At 52.0% G+C, this 12,484-nt stretch overlaps 1 protein-coding gene across 1 annotated transcript in view; it reads right to left on the bottom strand.

The window, feature by feature from the left end:
* Positions 1-1,953: 1,953 nt before the first annotated feature.
* The window catches only part of NCSTN (nicastrin), a 28,015-nt gene continuing 17,484 nt past the window's right edge, over positions 1,954-12,484 (bottom strand). The window contains exons 12-17 of the mRNA XM_033174408.1: positions 7,079-7,181; positions 6,736-6,831; positions 5,510-5,597; positions 4,783-4,928; positions 4,137-4,352; positions 1,954-2,686 (exon numbers count right to left, since the gene is read on the bottom strand). Coding sequence (XP_033030299.1) covers positions 2,564-2,686; positions 4,137-4,352; positions 4,783-4,928; positions 5,510-5,597; positions 6,736-6,831; positions 7,079-7,181 — 772 coding nt within the window. The 3' untranslated portion in view covers positions 1,954-2,563. The remainder of the gene's footprint in view (positions 2,687-4,136; positions 4,353-4,782; positions 4,929-5,509; positions 5,598-6,735; positions 6,832-7,078; positions 7,182-12,484) is intronic.

The following is a 12,484-nucleotide window of genomic DNA, read 5'->3' as shown; positions in this document are numbered from 1 at the left end:
GGACCTTAATGATGGGCCAGAGGTCCCGAACTAAGGGTTTGGGTAACAAAGCCAGAGATGGTGTGTCTGGTGCGTGAGAGGTGGGGGGGGGGGCAGAGCCTGGTGCTTCAGGTGGAGACCTAATGCCTGCTGGATCCAGCCAATGGCCCATCTACTCCCTCATCCTGTTTTCACATTGGCCAACCAGATGCCCCAAAGGAAAACCCAAAAGCAGAAGCTGAGCATAAGAGCCCTCTCCTTCAGAGAGAAGGCGAGGCTAGCATCTGACACCCCAAGAGTGTCATCTCTAGTACTGGAAATACAAGTGGTAGCCCCTGGCAACGGTGGTTCTTTGGAAGTAGGCCACATTCACATGGTTTTGGGAGCTGTAGTTTGTTAAGGGTGCTGAGAGATGTTCCAGGACCTTCTAAATGTAAAGCAGATGCTCTATTACTGAGCTACAGCCCTTCCTCAGTTTCAGACGGTCAGAAGATGTTTTGCCAAGGGAATTGCAGGAACAGGTCTTGGCCTTTTCAAGGTTTGGCAGCTCCTGGCCTAGCTGACGCTGGGTTCCTGCTTGCCCCTCTGTTGCCATGGTTTCGGCAGCCAGAGCATCAGGGTGAGGACTTCTTGCACTGTCCGCAGGAAGGCCCATTGGCTGCCCGTGGAGCGTTGGGAGGCAGAGACAACAGTGGCAGCTGCACCTTCACTTTGCCAGCCGTCGGATCCAAGGGCTGTGGGGGAGAGGAGGAGAGCTGATAGAAAGATCTGCTGCTCTCATTCCAAAAGGGGAAAATTACAGAAGGGGAGAAGAGGAAAATTCCCTCCACACCTCGTCCAACAGAAAGGGGAGGGAAAATGGCCAAAATTCATCAGGGGCCTGGAGCATTTTCCAATGGGCTTCGTAGTTGAGGATGTGGGGAGAAGGTGACTGAGAGGAACAGAGCATGAGGTCTCCATGGCACTGCAATAAAACTTGAAACGGAGCTTCATCAGTCCAAGGAAACTGATATGACATCAGATTCAGGAACACCAAAAGGTCGCAGCACAGGAGTCGCTTACTGAATCTGCTGCCAGAGCATGTGGAGAGGGCCACTCACTGAGACGGTGTGAGAGCCAGTGTGGTGTAGTGGTTAAGAGTGGTCCTGTCACTCACTCTCAGCCTAGCCTACATCCCAGAGTTGTTGTAGGGAGAACCATGCATGCCACCTTTTGCTCCGGTTTCCCTATTGGAATGGCAGTGTCACACCATTTAACTTTCTCACCTCACTTCCAGACAATCCTGCATGCCCTGCTATCAGGAAATGCTGCATAATTGTTTCTGCCTAGCAGGTAGGTGAGTGAAGTCACCTCTTTTCATCCCCTGCGGCTGCTTCTCATGTCAAGGTGCCATCTATGTGCTGCAGGTGCCGAAGGCCTGACCCCAGGACTGACTCCAGGGACGCATCACCGTGCCAGAGTGGAGGATACAACTTTGCAGCAAAAACTCCCACCCCACAACCCTTCCCCTCCATATGATCCTGAAGTTCAATCATGCACCGTGGGAAACTGGGACATCAGAGCTGATCCATGCGCAATGCCAAGTTTACACGGATTCGTTCTGGCAGACGATGAACCACTTTTGCATTTTCATTGATGGTCATGTCACTACAACCAGATTATGTAACTGGACCTTGGGTGATACGGCTCTCATTTAAGCCAGAAGTAAGTATCCAACCAGAGTTATTCTGAAAGCCAAAGCTTCCTTTCTTCTTCACTCAACTTTCACACAGCCCCGGGTCAAGCCTTCCTTCCCCTACACAAGGCAGTGTCGTCATCTCATAATATCCCTTGGTGGCCACACATAATTCATGCACCCTCCAGTTCAACAGATCTCTATAGACACCACACAAAATAGACGACCACTGTTTTCCCTGCTCTGCACAAACCCTTTGATTCCCTTGGTCATCCAGGGAAGCAAAATATTAAAGCCAATGGGATCAACCGATTTAATTCGCAAGTATTATTTTTTTAATTAAACCAAGCTATTTATAGAATATGTACAAAAAAAATCCAATTCTTTTTTTTTTTAAAGAAATATTTTACACCCAATCCCCCCTTTCCAGCCTCCTGATCTCCCTTTTATTTGCATCTTGATACACATACAGACCAAATGATTTGAGAATATCTTTTTTAGGTAACCTGGATCTTTAAAATAATAAAAAAGGGAAAGGGAGAACAAAAGAGACTGAGGAATGCCCTCTCGTCTGCACACCCCTGGAGAAGATTCCCCCCTGTATCTGACCACCTATTCTCACAGAAGTGTGTAGCAGGTGCCCTCGCAGGAAAGGTATCTTCTCTGAAGTTTAAAGACATCTGGCCAAGTATCTCCCCTGCAGGAAGAAGAAAAATCATATCTGTATCGCCAGCATCTACTTCCAGTACAAGATTGTTTTGGGGGAGGTGGCGGTGGGGAGGGGAGAGAAGTGAGATTCCTTTCAGTGCCACAATCCACATCAATCAGGGACGAAGAGGCTCCAGTGTTGTTCTACCAGCAATCCCAAAGTTCATTTGTCTGTCTCGCCCGGCTTTGAGTGCTAGGAGTTCAATATGCCACGGCTCCCGAGTCTCCCGGGTTGGTGAAAAGCACATCTGCTTTGGCATTGATGAAGTAGGTGACAATGAACGAGACAACCAGAATAGCGATGCCCACGATAAGCGTGATGATCTGCGGAGAGAATTAGAAGGCAGAACGAACGACTGTTAGAAGAAAGAATGCTGTGGCCAAAGCCTTGGAGTCCAAAAGCAACTCTTGGAATTTATTCTTTTTTTGGAGGGGGTGGAGCATCTTTGAAATCAGGAGTGTACCTCTTGGGACACGAGGAGAGTAAATCTATTGGGAGGGGACTCACAGAGGGAATGCCACAGGAGAGCAGAATTTTATTCCCCAAAAGACTCAGATGTGATTTATTTATTTTTTAAGTGAAGGAGCTAGTCTTCATGGCTTGAAAGGAGGGAATGCCTGCTGAAATATCAGAAGCCAGAGGGGCAGCAGGTTAAGAGTCTCACCATCAGCAGAATCCAGAATGAATTCTGCATGGTTTCCCCCCGCTTTTGCCTATTAGCACATTTTTATAGATGGCAGAAATCCAGCTTGCCCTGTCCGTTGGCCTCTCTAGAGCTAAGACCTCTGCTGGGCTGACTAACGTATGAAGCTGCCTTATTCAGAGTCTGCCTTGACCAGCTCTCCGAAGCAGAAGCCTTGCCCAGCAATGCTGCCCCAGATGCTTCCAGCTGGAAATCTCAGGGATTGACCCCTACTCCTTCTGCATGCAAGGCCACTGCTACCCAGAATTCCAGATTTTGCAGCAAACAGCCTTCCATGTGTGTCCTGGCTCTCACCAGAGGATTAAGGGCTGTCTGTCTTGGCGTACGGTTTCTGCCGGAACCTTTAATGTTCAAATCAGGACACGGGCAAAAAGGGTTCAAATGCTAAGAAGATGATCCAACAAGTAGCACACACCTTTGGATCCCGTTAGATGGGAATTTATGTGGGCATCTATCTGTCTTGAGAGCCAATGGAGTGCGCCTCTGGGGGTGAAGTCAAATTGCTGCATTTGCAGTTCTGAAATGACCTCACTGGGGTGCAAGCCTGGGCAGTGTGTATGGAGGTCTCACTCTTGTAGTCCAAAGGAAAGCAGAGCAATGCATTTGGCATCAGCATGGCTGCAGGAGTTGCTGGAAGGAGGCGTACAAGGTGCTATCTAACCATCTTAGGATTTGTGTAGGGTTTACTCCTTAACCGCCTTAGTTGCCTCTTCAACAGGCTGCTCCCACCGCCCACCCCATCCCGATTTGACCAGCCGCTCCATGATGCTTCTTTGGGACTCATGACAGTTTGGCCCATCCATCCTACTCTTAACTGGCAGTTGCTCTTCCCTGCCTGAGAGATCCCTTTAATATGAGAAGTCATAACCTGACTTTCTGCATACGAAGTGCATGCTCTGCTACCTCCTCTGCACAGATATGGGACCTGGGCTCAAGCCGTGTGCCAGGACCCTCATGAGCCCCCAAACTGTTGAGCTGTCCAGAGAGGTCTGGGTCCAAGCTCTGCTTTCTGCACCTTCAGCAAAGAACCACTTTGCTGCCAGGCCCTTCAGCTGGGCCCAGGGACTCACCTCAAGCTGCCTGCTGGCTACGAGGAAGATCCGGGCGTGGAGCTCCTTCCAGCGGCTCTCTGTCCATGTGGAGTACTCGGAGGAGCCCCACTGCTGGAGCTCAAATGCCGGGGAGGAAGCCTGGCTGAAGCGGACCGTTGACATGACGCAGTATGGCTGTCGGGGGGATGTGGCGTTTGGGTATGGGGCACCCTGCACCCAAGAGTAGTCATACAGCTGTGGAGAGAACACAGGGGCAATGGAAGCAGAGACTCAGGTGCAAGTTCCAGCCAAAGGTGGACTGTCAAGAGAGTTGCTGTGATGCTGGGGGTCTGGGACTTTCTGAAGAAGCTGCTCCTGCACTTCATTTCCACTATGACTCAAGGTGGGTTTCTGCTGTTGTTGGAATGGTCAAAATGTGCTCTCAATGAAGCCTGATGTCTGGGCTTGTTGCTTACAGTTCTTACAAACCTACTGCTTTGGGATGGCTGCGCGTGTCTATTGCTATTATTCCGCTTCTCCTCAGTAGAGCCCAAGGCACATCAACAATACAGTTAACTTGAACCACATGGGTGAGACACAAATGCAAAAGTAATATAATCAAAAGTGCTGCAGGTGGCAGAATAATATGCTGCATCTCGAAAAAGAGTGGGATGAGGAAACTCACCTTGGAGGCCTTGTCGCGCTCCTGGCACTGCTCCTTGGTCATGTTCTCCTGCCGGGTGCCTGTGAGGTTGGCCAAGACGTGCTGGACGACGTAGGTGGAGTTCACAGGGTTATTCACAGCAATGTAGTACTGGAGGGGTCCGTTTCCTGGGAGGAAATTGGGGCAGGAGAGGAGGGAAAGGTTTCAAGAGGGGCTGGGCAGGTAGAGGCACCAGGCCCTGAAGTCAGCATTGCCCACCCCAAAGGCCCACCTAGCACAGCATCCCATTCTTGTGGCTGTTGGAAGTGACCACAAGGGTCCTCTAGCCCAACCCCTTGCAACTCAGGAATCTTTTGCTCAACATGGGGCTCAAACCCACAACCGAGATGCATGCTCTACCAACAGAACTATCCAACATGCCTATGGAAAGCCTGCAAGTAGAACCTGAGTATGACAGTACTCTCATAACCTGTGATTCCCAGCGGCTGGTATTCAGATCCTGGGGGCAGGACGCAGTCCTCATGGCTAGCAGCCTCTGATAGCCTCACCCTCCAAGAATACATCTACATCCCTTTTGAGCCCATTGCTAAATCAAGTGACACCTTTAACTCCGCACTGTGTGGAAGAAGTACTTTATTTTACCCTAAACCTCCCAACCTGCAACTTCATTGGGTGCTGCCGAGTTTTAGTGTTACGAGGGAGGAAAAACTTTTTTCTCCACTTCATGTGCAACCCAGACCAACTTTACCCAGAAAGACTTTGAGGTCTGACTTCATGATCGCCTGGAACCAGGGGTTGTTTGCTTGGATCAGGAAGCCATACAGCATGCGTGTGACCTGGAAAGAGGACAAAGCATTGAGTCAGGGCCTTGAGAGCAGAACGTTGAGTTGGGGCCACTCAGAAGCAGGCAGAAAAGGCTGTGCTGGCTCACTGGGAGACCTGGGTTCAGCCAGGAAGCTCACCATGTGGTCATTGGGGACCTGCCCTTTTGCCTAACCAGAATTGGGAGGAGGCTGTCTTACAGGACTTCACATCTGTAGAGGAGAATGGTAAAGAGGGTGAGGAATTTAGTAAGCCTACCCATGAAAGAAGCAAAAGGGGTGTTTCCAACCAGTCCCAACGGCCTGCAGAGGCAGGTTTGAAAGGCAATGCTTGCCTGGTGGACTAGCAGCGGGGTGGGGCTGCTCAGAAATTATGGAGATGGGAATCTTTTTTGGTAGGGGGAGATGTAGGCCCCTAACCCCTTTCTGCCTAACTAACTGAAGGAGCGTCTCTATTCCCCATCGTTCAGCCCAGATGCTGAGGTCCAGCACAGAGGGCCTTCAGGCAGTTCCCTCACTGTGACAAGTGAAGCTACAAGGAACCAGGCAGAGGGCCTTCTCAGTAGTGGCACCTGCCCTGTGGAACACCCTCCCATCAGATGGCAAGGAGATGAGTAACTATATAACCTTCAGAAGACATGTGAGGACAGCCTTTTAATGTCTAATGTTTTATTATGTTTTTATATACGTTGGAAGCTACCCAGAGTGGCTGGTGCAACTCAGTCAGATAGGCGAGGTACAAATAATAAAGTTGTTGTTTGTTGTTTTTGTTGTTGTTGTTGTAGTATTATTATTATTATTATCAGAAGAAATTCCACAAAGCACACATTCCATGCAAAAGAGACTGATTTGTGCGACAGAACAGGGTGGGGTTGCTCTGCACTAGTCATTGGTGGTCAGAGCATCATCCGTACGGCTTCAGCCCGGATGAGGGGAAAGGACCACAAACCCACCCTGCCCCCAAAAAGAAAAAAAGTGATTGTGGTGGTGAAGATGGCTGGTTCAGGGAGGTGAAGCAAGGCATGTTCTGATGATGCAACAAGGAGAGGGACACTCATGCGCGCACACACACACGCGCACACACACACAGAGAAGGGAAAAAGGCCAGATCTTAGGCCTGGTGCCAGGGCCCTGGACCCCCATCTCCTCGTACCGTTGCCGGGTCTGCCCGAACTGCTGAGGTGTTGCCACTTCCTCCTGCAAGTTGGTAGAGTGTGCGGGCAACCACAGTGGCCACATCCGCCAGGGACTGTAGGAAAGGGAGGAAGAGGGGCTCCAGGTTAATCGAGACGGGCAAGTTTGGAGAGTGCATGGAGCGCAGGCCAGCCACCCTCCTGCCTGTGCGCTGTTGGCATGTCTCTATGACAACCACCGAGAGCTCAAGACAATACGAAGTTACGATGGCTCTCTCCTCCCTCCCCCTCCTCAAGTCTTTGGGAAGGACATATGGAGGCCGTTCCCCCCCCCCCCCGCTGCCACGTCACAGCACACTGAACCTTAGCCGTGTCCGTCACATAATTCAGCATTTCCTCTGGGCTCAGTCCCGCCGGGTAGTTCATCTGAATGTTCTCCGATGTGTCATAGATGCTTTGGTAGTAGCTGGAAGAAGAGGAGAAGGCAGGTTGGCGAGGGCACAATGGGGCCCTTGAGAGCAGGCGGTGTCTGGAGCAGGTGCCGGGAGGCTTCTCCTGGGGGAGCAGGGGGTGGGAATCCAGCCTCCTCCTGCCCCCTTCCTCCTCAAAGCGTTTAATGAGGCTTTGTAATTAACTTGGCCCTTCTGCAGCTTTGCCTGTTTGATGAGCTCAAGGCCGTTTATTGGCAGGGGTGGGAGGGAGAAGAGAAGTCCATGCAACTCGCATGGGAACACGCTTCTAAAGAAGTTCTGCTTAAAGATGCCGGCAAACCTTGAGAGGGTGAAGGCCAAAACACAGGGGGTGGGGCAAAAGGAACTGTTCCTACCCACCCCCACTCCCAAAATCACATGAATTCAAGAGGCCAGACCTGGATGTGGGCAGAGTCAGCTGCCAACTAGAAGAGGCACAGGGCCACAGGCAGAACGCTCTAGCACAGGGTTTCCCAAACTTGGGCCTGTTTTTGGACTACAACTCCCATCATCCTTAGCTAGCAGGACCAGTGGTTAGGGATGATAGGAATTGTAGTCCAAAAACAGCTAGAAACCCAAGTTTGGGAAACTCTGTTCTAGCAGAAAGGCTGATGCTTTCCGAGTTGGGCCAAGGAAGCTGGGTCGTTGTTTGTGCTGGAGGGCCACAAATAATATATAAATAATGAGCTTTAGCAGAGGTAAAGAAAAGAGGGGAGAAGGAGTCCATGATCTTGGCTTGACTTAGTTCTCTGAAGCTGGCAAAAGGAGAAGCAAGGGGCAGGACACACACTCTGCAAAAAACAACCCACCCACCCTGCTGTATCTCTGCAATTCTAATCTCAAATACAATGACCAGATCTGCTGCCTCCTCAGAAACGGGCTCAGCAACTGAAGCCTTGCAAAAGCACTCCAGGCCACATCATATTGCCTAAGCCCTTGCAACCATTCTGCCCATTTTGAAGGAGGCTGTGAGAAAGTGGTTTCTGCTCAGCGAGCAAATTCCTGGCTAGGAGGCTGCCTGCCTTGTCCCTTCGCCATGGCACCAGGCCTGCCGAGAGGCAGGTTCTGGGCATGGGGATGCAGCCAACCTTCCATGGCTTTAAGAGCAAAGTGGATGGATGATTCAGGGAGGGCGTCAAGGCAGAGCAAAGGCAAGGCGACAGCAGAAACTGCATGCGGGTTCAACACACAGCTGGGCTGCAGCAGGCAGAAGCTGCTGACCAGCCTGCCAGATTCACGACCAATAAAGGGAAGTCCTACTTCATGCAGCACATAGTTAAGCTATGGAACTCCCTGCCACAGGAGGCAGCGATGCCTACCCACTTGGATGGCATCAAAAGAGAATTGGGCAAATTCATGGAGGAGGAGGACAACTAGCCACAATGGCTGTGCTCTGCCTCCACTGTTGGAAGCAGTAAGGCTTCTGGATACCAGCTACTGGAAGCCACAGGAGGGGAGAGAGCTCTGGTGCTCAGGTCCTACTTGCAGGTTTCCTATAGGCATCTGGTTGGCCACTGTGAGTATAGGATGCTGGACTAGATGGGCTGTTGGCCTGATCCAGCAGGCTCTACTTACATTTTTGTGACTAACAGGGAGCCAAAACGAGGGTTTTCGCAGGGGTCTCTGGTTAAGGGTTGGCAAAGAACATGGCAACCATACGTTTGGGTGTGCACGGCACAGGCTGAAGGGCCCAGGGTAGAGCCCAGTGCCTACAACAGCTGGATTTCCCCAGGCCACCACAAACACACTCCTTCCCATGTTTGTTTTTGTTTTAAAGCAGTCCTTGAAGAACAGATGAGGCCCTCCCTGAACGCTCAATTGCTGTTTGCTAACCTCTGGCTGCCAGCCAGCTGCAGGAAAACATTGCGGTACAAAACTGGATTTCTCGTGGCTGTCAGAATAATTACGCTGCGCCTCTTTAATTACATAGCACACGTCTGCTCCCTCTACCTCCCCCAAAACACAACTGCTACGCTCTTCCCAGCATCCTCACCCACCCCCAGCTCTCTCACTCCTCGTGCAAAGGGGTGGCCATAACCCCCTCTACTGGCTACTGTCAGAAAAGGGTTTTGCAAAGACTCTTCTTCAACCTGTTTGGAAGCTGTGCAGCTTCCCAGCAGGTGAGTCCGCTATGCAGAACAGAGCTGACCAATGGGCTGGATCTCGTCCCATTTCCATGCAGCCCTATGGTATAGGATTTTTTTTTTAAAGAAGTCTGCAACTTTCACTAGTAGGGAAGAGAGAGAAAGGAAAGGAGAGACTCTCGTAACATTACATCTCTCTTTGGGATCTTGAACGCTATGGCCCAGCTCTGCCGGAGAACCTGCTAAATAACTTCCAACTTTATTCTGGAGTTTGTCCACCGCTTTATACTGGGTGGGTTATTATTTATTGCATTTATAACCCAAAGGTTCTCACAGCAATGCACAACAGGATATTAATAGGCTACGAGGGCTGAGCGATATAGCAATATATTGTCCCAAACCGGTTTGATTTCCATATCGCGTTATTAGCTTTATAATTTTTGATCTGGCAATATATTGCGAATCATTATGCATGCATGTGTGTGCTATGCAAAAATTACAACGTAAGGGAAACCATGAAGCCAGCCAATGCCTCTACATCGCTCCATCCTTATATCAGACATTGTGATATACAGTGGTACCTCGCAAGACGAATGCCTCGCAAGACGAAAAACCCGCTAGACGAAAGGGTTTTTCGATTTTTTAGGTGATTCACAAAACGAATTTTTAAATGGCCGTGACTCGCAAAACGAATCGTCTTGCGTGGTACCACTTCGGATCGTGCTCCCCGCTTCGGATCGTGCTCCCCGCTTGCTTTCCTGGCTCCCCCCACTGCGATCGTGTCCCCCGCTTGCTTTTCTGGCTTCCCCCTGCGTTCCCTGCTTGCTGCGCTGTCTTCTCCCGCCGTGGATCCTGCTCCCCGCTTGCTTTCCTGGCTTCTCCCGCCGTGGATCGTGTCCCCCGCTTGCTTTCCTGGCTTCCCCCTGCGTTCCCTGCTTGCTCCGCTGTCTTCTCCCGCCGTGGATCCTGCTCCCCGCTTGCTTTCCTGGCTTCTCCCGCCGTGGATCGTGTCCCCCGCTTGCTTTCCTGGCTCCCCCCACTGCGATCGTGTCCCCTGCTTGCTTTTCTGGCTTCCCCCTGCGTTCCCTGCTTGCTCCGCTGTCTTCTCCCGCCGTGGATCGTGTCCCCCGCTTGCTTTCCTGGCTTCCCCCGCTGTGGATCGTGTCCCCCGCTTGCTTTTCTGGCTTCCCCCTGCGTTCCCTGCTTGCTCCGCTGTCTTCTCCCGCCGTGGATCGTGTCCCCCGCTTGCTTTCCTGGCTTCCCCCGCTGTGGATCGTGTCCCCCGCTTGCTTTTCTGGCTTCCCCCTGCGTTCCCTGCTTGCTCCGCTGTCTTCTCCCGCCGTGGATCGTGTCCCCCGCTTGCTTTCCTGGCTTCCCCCGCTGTGGATCGTGTCCCCCGCTTGCTTTTCTGGCTTCCCCCTGCGTTCCCTGCTTGCTCCGCTGTCTTCTCCCGCCGTGGATCGTGTCCCCCGCTTGCTTTCCTGGCTTCCCCCGCTGTGGATCGTGTCCCCCGCTTGCTTTTCTGGCTTCCCCCTGCGTTCCCTGCTTGCTCCGCTGTCTTCTCCCGCCGTGGATCGTGTCCCCCGCTTGCTTTCCTGGCTTCCCCCGCTGTGGATCGTGTCCCCCGCTTGCTTTTCTGGCTTCCCCCTGCGTTCCCTGCTTGCTCCGCTGTCTTCTCCCGCCGTGGATCCTGCTCCCCGCTTCCTCCGCTGTCTTCTCCCGCCGTGGATCCTGCTCCCCGCTTCCTCCGCTGTCTTCTCCCGCCGTGGATCCTGCTCCCCGCTTCCTCCGCTGTCTTCTCCCGCCGTGGATCCTGCTCCCCGCTTGCTCCCCTGGCTTCTCCCGCCGTGGATTGTGTCCCCCGCTTGCTTTTCTGGCTTCCCCCTGCGTTCCCTGCTTGCTCCGCTGTCTTCTCCCGCCGTGGATCCTGCTCCCCGCTTCCTCCGCTGTCTTCTCCCGCCGTGGATCCTGCTCCCCGCTTCCTCCGCTGTCTTCTCCCGCCGTGGATCCTGCTCCCCGCTTCCTCCGCTGTCTTCTCCCGCCGTGGATCCTGCTCCCCGCTTGCTCCCCTGGCTTCTCCCGCCGTGGATCGTGTCCCCCGCTTGCTTTTCTGGCTTCCCCCGCTGCCGATCGTGCTCCCTGCTTGCTCTCCCCGCTCACCGGTCGCTCTGCCGCTTGCTCTGCCGCTCGCTTTCCCCGCTCGCCGGCAGGAGGCTTGGACTTTTTTCCCATAGGAACGCATTGTTTAAATTTCAATGCATTCCTATGGGAAACCGTGCTTCGGAAGACGAAATTTCCGCAAGACGAAAAGACTTGCGGAACGAATTAATTTCGTCTTGCGAGGCACCACTGTATCAGTTTATTGCGATCTTTAATGGGCGATATATTGCGATGCTGAGAAAGAGATATCATACGGCCTATAGGCTACATATCAACATAACATAAAACCAATAACTAATCTGGCTTTAAAATATCCATTCAATAGCTCAGTTGTCTCCCAAGGCCTGAAGGGGGGAAAGCACATGCCTTCATGTGATGTTAGAAGCCTGGAAATTTGGAGGTGGGGGAAATGAACTAAGGGAGTTGTGACAGAAAAGGCCCTGCTCTTGTGTTGCTGCATCACAAACCAGAGCAGTCCATGGAACTACAAGCTGGGCTTCCCACACTGATCTTAAGGCCCAAGGTTGACGGAGAATGGGAGAGGCGTTCTTTCAAACACTTGGATCACAAGCCATGTAGGGCTTTTTAGACCATGGTGAACACCTTACAATGGGTTTTGTAGTGAACAGGTAGGCAGTACAGCTTGTATTAGTGATTATGGCAGCTGACACCGACTCTTCAGAGGATATTCGCAGTGTGGAGATGCTGCAGGTTGAACTTGGGGCCTTCTGCATGCAGAGCACGGGTATCCACAGAGATGCACCATCCCTTCCCATGGAACACGATCCCATTCTGCAGCACCAGCCAACAGTCTGGCAGCCACATTCCGCACCAGAGGCAGCCCCAAGTAGAGCACACTGCAATAGTCTAAGCACGAGGTTACCAGAGGATATACTACTGCGGCAAGGCTAAGGCCATGAAAAGTGGCAGCTGGCTAACAAGCCCGAGCTAGAAACAGACACTCCTATTCTGTCTGCATGGCAAAATGCCCTTTGGGCTGCCCATGGGCCACTCCTTGGAAAAAGTGAATGACTTGCAGGAAGAATTAGGAGTCT

The sequence above is a fragment of the Lacerta agilis genome, chromosome 17, assembly GCF_009819535.1.
Source record: "Lacerta agilis isolate rLacAgi1 chromosome 17, rLacAgi1.pri, whole genome shotgun sequence".
In the NCBI taxonomy this organism is placed as follows: domain Eukaryota; kingdom Metazoa; phylum Chordata; class Lepidosauria; order Squamata; family Lacertidae; genus Lacerta; species Lacerta agilis.
The sequence above is the reverse complement of the archived record's forward strand: the minus strand, read 5'-3'. Positions and strand labels throughout refer to the sequence as shown.